Here is a 13,871-nt window from a genome sequence, read left to right as displayed (position 1 = left end):
CTTGTGGGACAGGCTCAACGGTGACCAAAGCGGCGACATCGCAAGAGAGGCCAAGCTTCGTTCTACCAACTGGGCCGACATGCTTGAATGCGCCAGCCAGAGTTCCGGTACGATATCTCTGAGGAATCGGCGCTGCGCATCGTCAATCATATCCTGTTCTTGTTCGGCAACATGGTTCTTGGGATCCAACACGAGATGGTGGTCGGGGAACGGTCTCTCAACAAGACCCGAGACGGCGAAGGGCTCCCCAAAGACATGTCAGCGGAGAGAGCAAAGCACGAGAAGAATCTTGCAGACGCCAAAAGGAGTCACGAAGAGGCAATGCAGAGTGGTAAGCTGTAGCGAGAAGATGGCAGCTCTCCTAGCGAAGAAGGAGAGAGAGCACCGGGAAAAGCTCGAGCAACTAAACCGCAATAGGGGCGATCGTATGAAGTCTCTCGAGCGAGACTGCAACGATGCAGGAGGATCAACCGTTGAAGTGCCAGCGCGCCGTCGCGGATCTTGAGCAGAAGGAAAAGTAGCTGGAAAAGAAGGCGAGGCAGGAGAAGGCCCGGGTAAAGGCTCTTAAGATCATGCAAGACATTTTCGATGCCAAGATCAAGGAGGTGCAGCGCGATCGTGAAAAGAGAGACGCTGAGAGGGAGGCCAAGGTGAAGGAGCAGAGGGACATCAACCAGCTGCTGATAATGGCACTCGAGGCGAGGATCTCGCAGTATGAAAAGGACGCGGTGGACCTGGCCGCCCGGAAGAACGGGCCTGCGGTTGTGTCGGTCATACAGACTCTTGCGGGGGTAGGAGCCCTGGCAGTTGACTTCAAGAGTGGGAGCACGCCGATGATGGCATGTGGGACGGGCTGGTTGACAAGTGCTGCGTCGACTTTCTAGGGCTTTAGATAGTAATTGGAGAATCATTCGCTTGAAAATACCTCATGGTACTATTTCAGGGCAATGCAAACGTCGTGTGACAGTGACTAGCTCTGTCTTAGCTTGACCTCTCCGGCTCCCTGAAAGTAAGAACAGGTCATGGCTGAGCCACCCATGGGACAAGGGCCACATCCGCTTCTTCCGTATCTCCTTAAGCAGGACGGATATACACCACCCGTACACCATCAGGCGGCCCTCTTTTTCAAGCCAGAGGGCCGGCGAATTCGGGGGATTCCTCGACTTGGCGATGTTAATAAAACTGGCAGTGCACTCGTGTGAGCCAGGAAGAAAGCTTCCGGGTTAAGAATGACAGGGGCGATGGAGGTCCAATCCAAATACCATCATAGACAATACCCAAATCTTCCAAAGCTTCCCGGGTGACAGCTTTCTGAGCAACTATGATTGGCGAAAGCACTTCCCATCTTGTGGAGACGGAGAGATTCCATCCCGAGGGGGCAAGACCAGGACTTGAAGTCACTTCTGGATGTTTCGGGCGAGAGGAAGCTTGAGAGTAGAATTGAGGGGCCAGTCAGTGAGAATCGCGAGTCTATGTTGACGCTCTCCAGCCTTTCAGATGAGAGGTGGCAATCAGAGCTTCACCCCGTGCGAGTGACTTCTTCATGTAAATGAGCGGTGAGAAGGTCATCGATAGAAGGGAGCTTCGAGGCTACTAAATAAAAACCCAAAAATCTCTACTCAGATCAACTTGAGACTAACCCAGGACTGAAATGATCTGAGAGGCAGCGGCAGTGCCCTCAGTGCTTCGTGGCATGATGATATCTACACGACAACGGGACCGAGGTACACGTGAAGATTGAGGGTGTATGAAGAAGATATGGCATCTAGCAAGTTAGATCATACGAAGCAAAGAAGGTTCAAATGGCAAAATAATAGAGATGGCAGAAGATATATGGCGGGAATTGAACCTGGTACATGATGGATAGCTACAGAACCTTATTTCCTGAATTTTATCTTTTTTTCATCTATGCCACCGTCCGCCCGGTGCAGTAGGGGAAGAATTAAACTGAATGATAAACCATTGCTCGTTCTGTTGTGCTTTCATTGTTGTCGAAGGGGAAAGTTTATCGGCGTTGGCCGCGCAACGGAGCCATCGCATTGCACTCTGGTCAAGTGTAATTGGCGGCACTGCCACATCTGTTTTCATCCTGCAAGAGTGGAATGTAGGGCCATATCGGATGGGATGCAACTCGTACCTGCGGCACGGCCCCTCCTGCTCCTCCGACTAGAGGTGGTTCCGAGCATCCCCTGCTATGGACAACACGGTGATGAATTTGGAACAAACGGTCGACAGTAGCGCCACCGGGGAACTCTACGCTATATCCTTTTACTGGGAAAGGCTTGGCGCTACACAGACGCAGCCCTAAGCCAATGCGATGGAGACGGCCAGCAAGCACAAGTCCAAGGGAAAGAGTGGGCTGGTCGCAAGATGGGACATTTAGGTCAGGAACGAAACTCCTCTCGTGTGGACCTCCTGTTCGCATCGAAGCTCGAGCACGTTGCCCGAGCTCGGTGGCATGGTGCGCCTCTCGTATAGCACAGCCCCTTCCCCTGGCTTGAGCTGGACTGTGGGGGAGATCCATCACGATCATCGGGATGAGATTGGTTTCAAGGCCTGGGGTACATTGGTATAGGTTGAGAGTGATGCTTCATCCCTTAGTGGCAAACAGGTTTTACAATGCGGTGGCGCCAGCGGCTGGAGTCCTTCAAAGAGTCGAGCGTTCTGACAGACGATCATCAGGTGGCCGTACACGAAGAAGAAAGGATTCACGGGGACATATGCAGAGCGTGCTGCTGTTTCTTTTGTGGTTCTCCGGCAGGCGAGCCGGTAGATGGTGGCTTTGACTGGCCTTGTAAGAGCCCCAGGGACCTGAGGTTCGTGGAGGCATTCCAAGACAGCACTCCCAAGGCACGGGACATACTTGATGTTCGCATTAGGTCCAAGAAGAAGCTTAAAACAACGACTCAGGGTAGTCTCCGATGAAACGGGATACACAGCTCGTGTGAGGAAGCCGTCGCACTTTGGTTCCATAAATGGATTCCCTGTCTCCCTTTTCCTAGATGCAGTTGTGATGTCTCGGCCAATAAAATATTCCCTCCCCCTTTCTCCTGATACCACAGTCATGTTTTGTTTGAGCGTTTGTGCCACGAAGGTGCATTTACATGTGGATGAACTCAGTCGTGTGATGCAGTGGCTGACCGGAAGTAAGAGTTGCAGCAACACCAACCAACAAAACGTCTCGATCTCGATCAAATGATGATACTCATTATTCGAGGCATGACACCTCCCGTCGCTTTGGGGAGAAAAAGTGACGCGTCGTACAGGGTACGTACGCCTACAGACGAAGCTTTTACGTTTAACGCTCGATTAGGCTGCCACCATTTCTATTGGACATGTCGTAGAAGACGCAACAGGCCAGCCGTAACGGTAGAGTGAGATCGGCAAACACAACCATCTTCGGGCTTATATGACATGGGGAGAAAACAGATTTCTGACAGTTGACAGAAACGCAGTCAGTGCCCGATTTGTCGAGTTCCACTCTGTGAAAAGCGCAGGTTAGCGAAAGCGAGAGGATCCAACAAGAGACGCATCAAGGAGCAAAAATTTTAAAGTTTCGGCGCTTGTTTCAATTCGCAAAAAGGAGAAGAGGCCTCTGTCATGAAATCAGGGGGCAGTGAGTACCCCTTTTGTATGGAGGCAACTGGTGATTGACTGCAACGGATGCATAAAAAGCCACTGTTAGCGCCCGGGACGGCGTTATTATTAATAGCCGTGTTCCCGTCTAAACGGTGCAGCCAATGCCACAGTCCCTTTTCGATGCTCGCTAGTGGTCCTTTTGTTGCCGGTGGGGTGCGTTGGTGTCGAAACGGGGCGCATTCTGCGCTGTCATCTCGGCCAGGTGAAACGGTCGCACAGGAAGCCTGAATGGGAACGCTCAGACGGCGTTTCTGTTGCGGAGGGTCTTCTTGGAAGTGGCCGATGGATGGATGGATGCCTAAGGTGTTGTTGGTTGAAAGCTGCAGCAATTTAATGCAGGAGGGAGTCGTCAGGGCGAGTCAGTTGGTGGCTTGAAGACGCCAATGATGGCGTTTTCTGACAAGCAATCTGCATCGGAGCATTGTCTTTATCCGCAACTCCGGGTTGTTGGTTGTGAAGAGCTGGCAGTGGTTTCGGCGCTAGCAGATTGCAATGAGGAACGTTGGCTGTGAGTGAAAGGGCGAAAGCGACCGTATCGAGGCCAGATGAAACAGGACAGCACACAGCCTTGTGGAGCTATCGCCAGGGTCTTTATAGGTGATGAACATGGGAGGTCCTCGTAGAAGCGCAGCCAATGGACTATAGAGGATGTGAGTAACCCTGCTGTGGGAGTCTACATCCAACGTTTCGTGCCTCGTACTGATCTGATGCAACGTTGATCATGGGCAAATTAATTTTAGGCATTTGCTCGGTGTGTTCTGTGGCTGCGGCTTAACTTCTAGATGGAGAGCCCGTAGTCTAGCTTATTCCGGCGGGTTTGTGGCTGTCTGATGTGATGGGCCCAGGCGTAAAAAGGTCGTGTTAATGGGTCGAGTCAAGGCAAGCTGATGGGCAAATATCGACGCTATTAATAGCCCGATCCAGCACGTGCATCCCAAGACATGTTCTCCAAGCAAGGTAAGCATTTGCCAAGTTGTAGCACAGGCTGCACAGCGTAAACAAGCATTGTAAACCGACATGCTGGAACCCTCTCTTGGCCTGCATCCAGAGCGGAAACGATAAACAAGCTCATGACAAGAGATCTTCAAAGAGCCAATTTTTCAAGGCTGCAGGCGGCGGGTACTTGGTCCGTTCCGTATCTGTCCAGGGGGCCCATCAAGCATTTTGCTAGACGAATCTAGCGTCCGAAAGGCGGATCGGGAGTCCGGGAATCAGAAGATTTGGCCAGGGACGGGTCTGGGCCATCTCGCATGTGAAGAGACTCTACGGAGCATCCAATCCCTGCGTGGCAACAGACCTGTCAGACCCACCTCGTATACGGTTGATGCGGTGGTGCCATGGTGGTGAGCCACCCAGTCCAGTCCGTTCAGTCACTGTGTGCGTGCCGATGAGGGACACGCTGTTGGTCCTTTTCTCTGCTGAAAGCCGAGCTCGATTGCCAATCTCCTGCATGATGTGACATTTATACAAAAAGCTTGTCGGCCGCCCAGCTCTCTCCAGTTTCTTGTCCCGTCTTTTCTGGAACCTCTCACACACACTCGTTTTTTTAGCCACCGCGCATTTAATACGCCCATTCCTTTTCTTCTTCAAGACATTGTTTTCTCCGACCGATCGACACTTGCAGCAGACGGCCTTCAAGCCACCACCACCGTCGAGATGAAGATGATGATGGACGAGGTGTTCCTCAGCCGGCTCAATCGGCGGAAAGGCGTCTTCATCGCCATGGGCCTGCTGGTTCTTTTCGGCTTGGCGATTCACATGTGGGGTTTCTACTTTGCCGAAGCCATCGAGGCTCTACCGTAAGTTTGACCCCATCATCAAGACATCAGTGCACCCATTGACAGCTTCATCCGCAGAACATTCAAGGACCCAGCTTCAGAGCAGCCGCCTCAAAAGACCGCCCCGGTCCCAGCCCCGGATGACATGTCAGGATTGATGCACGCGCTGTGGAAGCCTTTTCTGCACGATCTTAATGAGACAAAGTTTGTTTCCAAGGAGGGGTACAACTACGAGATTGCCAAGGACAACTACCGATGGAGGAAGCCGCTCGGCAAGAAGCTGCTCATTCTCGATGTCGACACTCGCGTGGATGAGGGAGTCGGTGCTATGATGAACACGTCCAAGTTGAACCCCAAGGAGATGGTTGGACGAACTGGTGGAATGATGAATCACTACCTCTATGGTATGTCGCCTCAATTCACTCAAGAACCCTCTCACTGACAGCATCAGCCATGATTCACGGCTACGACTATCGATTCATTCGAGCCCCTAACTACTCTGACCGACACGGCACATGGGTCAAGGTGCCCATGATCCAGGAAGCCCTCAAGACGCACGAGTTTGTCGTCTTCCTCGACGCCGACGCCGTCTTCATGTACCCCCACATGCCCTTCGAGTGGCTCATGTCCCTCTGGAACATCACCGAAAATACCCTCGTCGCCATGGCCAGTGACCCCGACTCCCCCCGCAACCGCGACCACAAGGGCAAGCCCATGTGGAACACCGGCTTCGTCGTCGCCCGGCAGAGCGAGCGCACCCAGGAACTCTTCACCAACTGGGAGGCCTGTCCCACCGAGAAGAAGTACGACGGATGCAAGAAGTGGGCAAAGGATTGGGCGCACGAACAGGCTGCTTTCGCAAACTACGTTCGCTACGACTACGACTCTGACGAGGAGCTTCGACCTATCCCCTGCATGGACGGCAACGGTGCCCCGTACATTGGCGACAAGACTTGCGGAGGTGTCTTTGTGAGGCATCACTGGTTCCACAAGGATTACCCCGTTGGCGACCTTCACCAGGCGATCCTCGAGGCGTTTGTGAACCGCCTGCACGACGGTTTCCACCAGGACAAGAAGAAGACTTTCCTGGATGCGAGCAACAAGAGCTACCCTCTGAACCGGTTACAGGTTTAAGGGAGTTGTTTTTTCGTGATTTTTTTTAAAGCGAACAACTAGATATAGAGAGCGTATGTACAATAATGATAGACTAATGAACATTTTGAAGCCATCATCATCAACTGAATTGGCATTTACTATCCTGCTCCTTGAATCGAATGTGGTTTGCTGTTCCCGATGGTGGCTTAAGCCTCACGCACTGACTGCATCATCTCCCACATGTCTCGTCTAGTATCGTTTCTGCTTTACGTAAGTGACGTTTTCTGGAACTTTTTGTCCGATAAGATCATCACTCAATAATCCTCCTGAATTGCGCGCCTCACTCGTTGATCCTGTGCAGCCAAACCTCCTGCTCGGCACGGGCGCTGTACGTGCTCGCCCCCAGAATGTCCCTCATCTGCTGCACGCCCGTAAACATGATTTGCCTGGCCACGAACCACCGGATGCCCTCGTGGCAGGGGGGACTCGTCAGGCTGCCCTGGTAGGTCCAGAACTCGTTAAAGTAAAGCACGCTCTCGAGCGCCAGCCGATGGTTCAGCTCTGCCGGTTCCGTGATATCCGTCTCGTTGAAGCCGATCATGGACGGCAGCTGGGCTAGAAACTGGTTGTCCCGATTACCCGGGTCGAGGCGGATGGCTAAGACGGCTCGCTCGTGGCCTTTGGCGTCAACGTGGACGAGATGCAGCTCCGCCTTGGACCGATCTCCTCCCACGGAATGATCTGCCGGGGCGTGGATGTGCCATCCCTTGAGATAGACAGTCTCGTTGTCGAATGAGAAGGACGGGTTCTGGTCCCATACACCATCCTCATGCGTCACGGTAAAGGCCGGGCCGTAACCCCAGTTGTAAAAGTTACCCGCCACGCTATCAGGATAGTTGAACTCGGGGATGTGGTTCAGCGACAGCCCATTGTTGAGGCTCAGGGCAATGGGCGACTGCTGTGTGCCGGTCTGGCAGAGGGCATAATCTGCATCAGGGGTGTCAGAAACACGCTTGCTGGCCGAGCTGCCGAGGGGGAAGAAGGGGTCTACCAACCAGGGTTGAGACGGCCCCAGTTAAAGGACGCCTCGTATGCCCAATCCGTGTCCCCTGGCGCCGCCCGGGGACTGACGTGCCGTTTCCTGTTGACGAGCTGTTGGTGATTCTCGTGTAGGGCGCATGAGAGTGTGCCAGTGACATGCACCGCTGTCGCAAGGAGATGGAGGCCGCGCATCTTGGTTGGGTGTTATTTAGGCTTGCGTAGAAAGTGGGTTCTAGATGGAGATGATTGAGATGTTCCACTTTCTCGTCCCCAGGAAACGACGAGGTTTATAACTTTTGCTCTTCGTAGCAGATCTAGCAAGAAACAATCTCTATTCAGCCAGCATAATGTCACTGCCAAGACAGAGGCGCAGTTGAAGCGTCGTCGGCAGAGGCTTTCAACGCTTGCGAGAGAATGGGATCGACAAAGGGCGAGTTCGTGGCTGGGAGCCAAAGTTACAGGGGGTTTTCGCACCGAGTCGTCACCCCACAAGGCTACTCTTTGACAAGCCAACAGTGCGTATGAAGCTGCTCCATTGTGCCCCTAGCGAACAAGGCATTTTACTCGCCCACGTGCTCTCTCTGCTGTTCAGTCTCGGCAAAAACGGCCTGTTTTCCCATCGTCTGGTTGTAGAGGGTAAACTCTGCGCTGGCCCTGTCAGGGGCTCGTATCGCAAATGAGTCGCTGAAACGGTCGAGTCTGGACCGTTTTGAGTCTTTAATTTACGCTCCGATGCTAAATGCCCTCCGCTGATTCGCCGACGCGTGGAAAAAAGGGGCCTGGGTAAAATGAGATTGAAGAGAGATCTACCCAGTCCAAGCTCCCTCGCCGGGTTAGCCTGTTTACCCACTCAGTCTCGGCGATACCCAACGCAACGGGCGCAGCGCTTCCTTTAGCGGTTGGCGATGCTGCGACGGCTTGGCAATAACTCTATCGTCTCGTTTTAATCATCAAAGCCACTGGGGAAACGTCAGCTTGTCAACTAGACCAGTCACGTTTACAACGGTCGAGGGTCTTGGCGCGTTACATAGACGTGTCTTGGCGATCCCGAATGTCAGAAACTAGGCAGACCCAAGACACGGCAGTTGTCCGCAGATGCCGTGTCGGGACTGGCTGCTCAACATGTGAGAGACTAGACTACCGTTGCCAAGCATCTAGATAGTCGGCTTCAACGGGAAGGTGTTGACCTTTCCAAGGCATCGACCTGGCTCAGCCTGGCTTGGCGAGGGAATTTCCAAGGCTTTGGTCGTGGCGGAGTCACGAGAGTTCAAACCGTTGTTTAACCTTCAACTGAATTTCTAGCTTGATGAGGACTCTTTTGCCTTGATGCATCGCTTGGCGCGCTCGACACGGTAGCCAGTTCATGGTCTACGAAGCCCTGAGCCACCGACCTGCGCGACTTTTCCTGCTTGGCCTCGTTCACTCTTGACAACGTCGGTGGGAGCACTACACTGGGTAAGCTGATCGGGCGACTAGTCTCGGCAGTTGAAATTCCAGGAATGAGTCTCTGGAATATCGGGCGGAGCATGGGAAGACAAGCTGAACTCTGTATTAGCGCTCACTCAAGGCAGATTTTGTGACTTTGCTTGCCAGAAAAGACTGCCACGTTGATCTCGACGCCTCCCCAGATCATGCTGAGGGCAATTTCCCTTGGGAATTCTCTCGTATTGGGGTCATAGTGGATAGCTTGGATCAGTATAAAGACTGACGCAATGCAGACTCTTTGCCATGGTCAGCGGATGCAGAAGCAGCGAGGAGTGGGCAGACATGCATGATTCCAGACGTAAAAAGGCCGACCACGGCGAGCTTTTTGGACCATGGCAGATGCATCTTTGCGACTTCAATGACTGGCAAGACCAAGATGATGCAGTCCATCAAACAGTGGATAAGAATCGTGCAAAAGAAGAACGTTGATGGATTTACCAAACAACGGGCGTGCGTAATGGTCTTGTTCCAGTATGCCTGAACCGGAGCACAGTGGAATATCACCATGAATGTCCGGATGGTGAACCAGATGGACACAGCCGCGATAAGGACTAGAATGGGTATGCGGATCGAGGTATAGCGGAAGATGCGCCAGTAGAAGGACAGGATTGCCAGCTTTGATGCAGCTATCGATGCGGCGTAGAGGAGCTCTGTAATCCAGAGGAGGAATCTCGACTTTTCCCTTATCATATCTGCGTGAGTCTGGTCTTGTATGCCACTGAGCGATTGGCCAAGCATATAACGAGCAGTCCCTGCAGTTATCAGCGGGAGATACACCATATTGATTCATCCGCTCATACAAAAGATAGTAACAGAATTATATCCCGAAACAAGCGCCTGTATGTGTCAGTCACAACAAGCAGGCTCAAAACGTACGAACGTACCCATGCTACACACGCTAGATAATCATCAAACCACAGCTTCATCCTCGTCATCCTCCGGGCCTTGAGACGGAGGAGCAGCGCGGTGGTTGCAGCGGTCCACGTGACCGATATTGCGACGTAAACGTTGACCTGTAGCCCGGCCATGGGAAGCTAATGTTTACGAGACTCCAATAGCCCCGGAACTCATGATGAAAGGGCGCCAAGCAGGAACGTGGGTCATCGTGGGAAGACTCAAGCAACATGACGACAGTATTTATCAAGAGAGCACAAGGTTACGGGGTGAGGGGAAACCTGGGGTTGGAGGGAGAAGGCGAGCTATGCTTTGTTGAGGGTAGTGAGGTTTGGATGACACGCCAATGACCACCATCTCGGAGCGGATCATCCATGTGCGGTGTTAGGGACAATAGTTGTGTTTATTGGCTCCAGCTTGTGTTTCGATACATCCATCAATCTTGTTATTGGCCTGCTCTTGTTCTGGTACTGTATTGCTCTATTGATTTGCTAGCGAATAACCACGCTCGTCTAGTAACCCTTCCCTTTCTATAACCCGCTATATTATGCATACTCATAAACAACAATGTTTACTCAAAAGTTATGAATAAATACGACTAGAATGAAAACAGAAGGACGTTCAAATGCAAGTACCCTCTAAAACTGCCCTCCCCCATGCCCAACACAACTCCCCTACCTTATTCACTCACCCTCTTCAACACTTGTTGTGTAATCGCGTTCTCCACGCTTATAACCTTTCCGTCAACAACCTCAAAGACAAACTCATCCAGCGAGTCCCAGAATCCAACATCAAACCACGTCTGACATCCATTGTCGAACATGCCTTCGCCTCCTTCGGCCTCAGCTCGTGGACTGATCGGCTTGATCTGGGCAACGGAACGGAATGCGATGCGTCGAGTGTCACCAGACGAAGACTTTTCCTCTGTCTCGGGGCCGAGGGGGTAGAGGCGGATTGTCTGGCTGGCTGCAAGGATCGGATCAGCTCCTGGCAGGGTCAGGTTGGCTCGCCAGTCTACACCGTTGACGTTCCACGACTGCAAGCCAAGTCCTGGGTGGCCCTTGTCGACAGTCAAGGTGAGGTTTGAGGTCTCGTCGGAATCATCAGCAAAGACACCGGCGTAGTTGACAGCGGCGTTCTCAACGGCGGCGTGTTCGGCAGCTGGCACGAATACGGTTCCCACAACATCGCGGAGGGGGATACGGTCAGAAACAGCAGAAGGGCCAGCCACAAGCACAGAGAATCCGATTTCATGGTCAGGCGACAGGGCAAAGACAGCAGCGTAGCCAGCATTGCCACCCAGCTTCGTGTAAAGGTCCGAAACGCGGGTGCGGTTGGAGCCGGGAGTGGCTGGCACCGTGAGGCGGTTGATCTCCCAGGGCGCGCCGACGGCGTATGTCAGAGATGCAGTGCCACCGAGAGGCTTCATCCACTGTCGAGTCGTACGCGGGGAGAGGAGCTGGGATTCGAGGATCGAAACGCCGAGCCTTCGCAGGTCAGCTGCGCTGGCGTAGATGCCACCTGAACTGTGCAATATGTTAGCATCTAATCAAAAATAAGAGATGAGGGGGCATACGGAGCGGTGACTTGGTTATCAAATCCCCACGAAGACTCGGCCGGTGAGCCTGGGAGAATCAGAGCATTGACATCATGGCCGTTGGGCTCGAATGTGGTGGAACTATTGAGTCCAAGAGGGGCAGCCAGGGCAGCCTGAACCGCGTCATTGTATGTGAGTCCGGTAATGCGTTGCAATACAACTCCGAGAAGGGCGAATCCAGCATCTGAATAGAGGGAGGCTCGGAATGGAAGAGCCACGGGGTGCTTCTTGTCCTTCATGGTAGCGAGAAAATCTGATCGCGTTATTATACATAGATTAAGTAATGGGAGCATGAAACATACCTTCAGTGGTGCAACCCTTGGATGAACCGTGACACGTAACAGCCTCCAGGGCTAGATGAGGTTAGCTGTGTTGAGGCGACCCAATGCTGGACAACTTACGAACTCCTCCGGTACCTCCCTGCTGTGCAGCAAGAGCACCGACGGTAACATCCTCCCACTTGATCTTGCTCAGAGGGTCGCTTCCAGCATTTCCAAGAAGTTCCGGCACGTAGAAAGTGACGGGATGGTTGAAAATCTCCAGACCAGCATGTGCCAAGATGGAGTAGACAGTATAGATCTTGGAAACACTTCCAATGCGAAATATTGTTCCGTCGTCGAGCTGGCCCGTAGTCAAAGTACTCTTCAGTTCCTTTCCGGTGTGGTAATAGCTATAGAGGGACTCGTTGGTCGCAGTCGAGAAGACGTCGATGGCGAAGGCGGTTTGAGTGTCGTTTAAGACGCCTGCCTCGAAGAGGGCTTCGATAGCTTTGGGGAGACTAGACTTGGCATCTTTAAAGGCTTTGCTGCTTGAAAGGTCGAAGCCTGAAGGAAGTACGGGACCGAGGATTGGGCATTCTTCAGTCGGGAGGCTCTGCCCAAGGGAGCTCAAAGCAAGGGAGAGTAGTGACAAGGAAAGGGTCCTCATGGCGGCACCAAGAAAGCAAGAAAAAGGATTTGATGGGATTTGGACCTCTGCGGCTTGATGGAGTGCATCTTTTCAGAATCAGCGGTGGCGCTCTACTTATATCCAAAGATTCATGCCGTGTTAGTTGAAGTTGTTGATGACGATGGCCTGCACCCTTGTCGTGGCTCATCTGGTGTTACTGGCCGCCGAGAAACAACGCTTGTCCCTTTCTGGAGCGTTGTGCCGCTGGGGATTGTTCCGAACTCCGGATTCCGGGCTTCGGATTTACTTTCGACGCAGCTGAGCAGGCCGTTCCCTATGCGATTTGGTGCCTATTGATGCCGTCACTAGCAATAGATTAGCTCCTAAAGCGCCACAGAAACTCCTATCCATCTTCAATTCCAAGAATACGATGCGTAGAAGCCAAGTCCACTGCTGAGACACGCCTCTGGTCGCCCAGGGAAATACCAGGGCTGAGATCGGCTTTGCGTCATCAGCGCTCCGAAACTCCAGATTGGGCAAGGCGCTGACTTGAAAACCCCTTCATTTCCGTGACTGCGCCTTGAGACAATGCAGCCATTGGCCCAGTTTCTGTGGCACAGGGCTGGGGCTGTGCAAAAACTGCGGGAGGATGGTGATTACTGTGGGGGATCGCCCTCTTGGCTGTTTCGTGCGAATTCCGTGTCGGCCACGGTCGGAGTTGGTTTGGGTGATGCAGAGATGCCTACGGATAGTCTTGAAATGAACATGTTATGTGACCGTAATACCAAGGCTTATTGGATGTATGTACGTCGGTTACCGAGCTCCACCCTTCTTCAGGATCGTGGGGATTTACGAATGAGTGGTTGCTATCACATTTGTGAACTAAGGATGTAGGCAATCGAAGTCAACTTTCCGCCTTCAGTGACGAGGAAGCCGTTCCCCGTCAATTTAGGAACTGACACTTGTATAGATGTAGCTAGTCAATCCATATAGAATTTGTAGCTTTCCAAATACCCTTTTCTACCACCTATTAGGGCTGTGAATTGAAGTTTTCATGACATCGTGAAGTGAGGTATCCTACCCTGCACCAACACCACTCACGCGGGGTAAGAAAAAGCGAGACTCTGACCAGTCATCGTCGTTGGGAGGAGTCAGCTTTATTTTGTCACCTCACGACCACGTCGCGTCGCGTTGAGAGAACAATATTTTGACGTCATGGATATCAACGCAAGCTCTCATCAACTGTAGTAAAGGCGTAATTCTTTTTCATTCACAATCAAGAGTGCGCAAATCTTCTCCATTGATCATGTCAATATCAATCCTGCGTGGCATCCTCATCTGCGAATACATCCTGGGAGGGCTACCTCGCCTCACCTCTTGGCCACTCACCTCCCTCCACACAAAGATTCATCGCAAGTCACAGCTTACAGCGCCTCACTTCTATCCCGTCTTCC

General features: G+C 52.5%; 4 protein-coding genes across 4 annotated transcripts; 1 reads left to right on the top strand and 3 right to left on the bottom strand.

Moving 5' to 3' along the window:
• Positions 1-5,235: 5,235 nt before the first annotated feature.
• NCS57_01327100 (Nucleotid-trans domain-containing protein) lies at positions 5,236-6,551 on the top strand (the record flags this gene model as incomplete). The annotated part of the gene is made up of 3 exons (XM_053062914.1): positions 5,236-5,438; positions 5,496-5,821; positions 5,869-6,551. The coding sequence occupies exons 1-3, from the start codon at positions 5,296-5,298 to the stop codon at positions 6,549-6,551; spliced, it is 1,152 nt and encodes a 383-aa protein (XP_052907809.1). The 5' UTR covers positions 5,236-5,295.
• Positions 6,552-6,852: 301 nt separating this feature from the next.
• NCS57_01327000 (Alpha-carbonic anhydrase domain-containing protein) lies at positions 6,853-7,745 on the bottom strand (the record flags this gene model as incomplete). The annotated part of the gene is made up of 2 exons (XM_053062913.1): positions 6,853-7,499; positions 7,568-7,745. The coding sequence occupies 2 exons, from the start codon at positions 7,743-7,745 to the stop codon at positions 6,853-6,855; spliced, it is 825 nt and encodes a 274-aa protein (XP_052907808.1).
• Positions 7,746-9,111: 1,366 nt separating this feature from the next.
• On the bottom strand, positions 9,112-10,066 carry NCS57_01326900 (uncharacterized protein; the record flags this gene model as incomplete). Its single annotated transcript, XM_053062912.1, has 4 exons — positions 9,112-9,274; positions 9,325-9,790; positions 9,839-9,875; positions 9,923-10,066. The coding sequence occupies 4 exons, from the start codon at positions 10,064-10,066 to the stop codon at positions 9,112-9,114; spliced, it is 810 nt and encodes a 269-aa protein (XP_052907807.1).
• Positions 10,067-10,611: 545 nt separating this feature from the next.
• On the bottom strand, positions 10,612-12,456 carry NCS57_01326800 (Beta-lactamase domain-containing protein; the record flags this gene model as incomplete). Its single annotated transcript, XM_053062911.1, has 4 exons — positions 10,612-11,458; positions 11,509-11,782; positions 11,832-11,882; positions 11,931-12,456. 4 exons carry the CDS (start codon positions 12,454-12,456, stop codon positions 10,612-10,614), a joined length of 1,698 nt encoding a protein of 565 aa, XP_052907806.1.
• Positions 12,457-13,871: the final 1,415 nt, after the last annotated feature.

The sequence above is a fragment of the Fusarium keratoplasticum genome, chromosome 11 (genome assembly GCF_025433545.1).
Source record: "Fusarium keratoplasticum isolate Fu6.1 chromosome 11, whole genome shotgun sequence".
In the NCBI taxonomy this organism is placed as follows: Eukaryota; Fungi; Ascomycota; class Sordariomycetes; order Hypocreales; family Nectriaceae; genus Fusarium; species Fusarium keratoplasticum.
The sequence above is the reverse complement of the archived record's forward strand: the minus strand, read 5'-3'. Positions and strand labels throughout refer to the sequence as shown.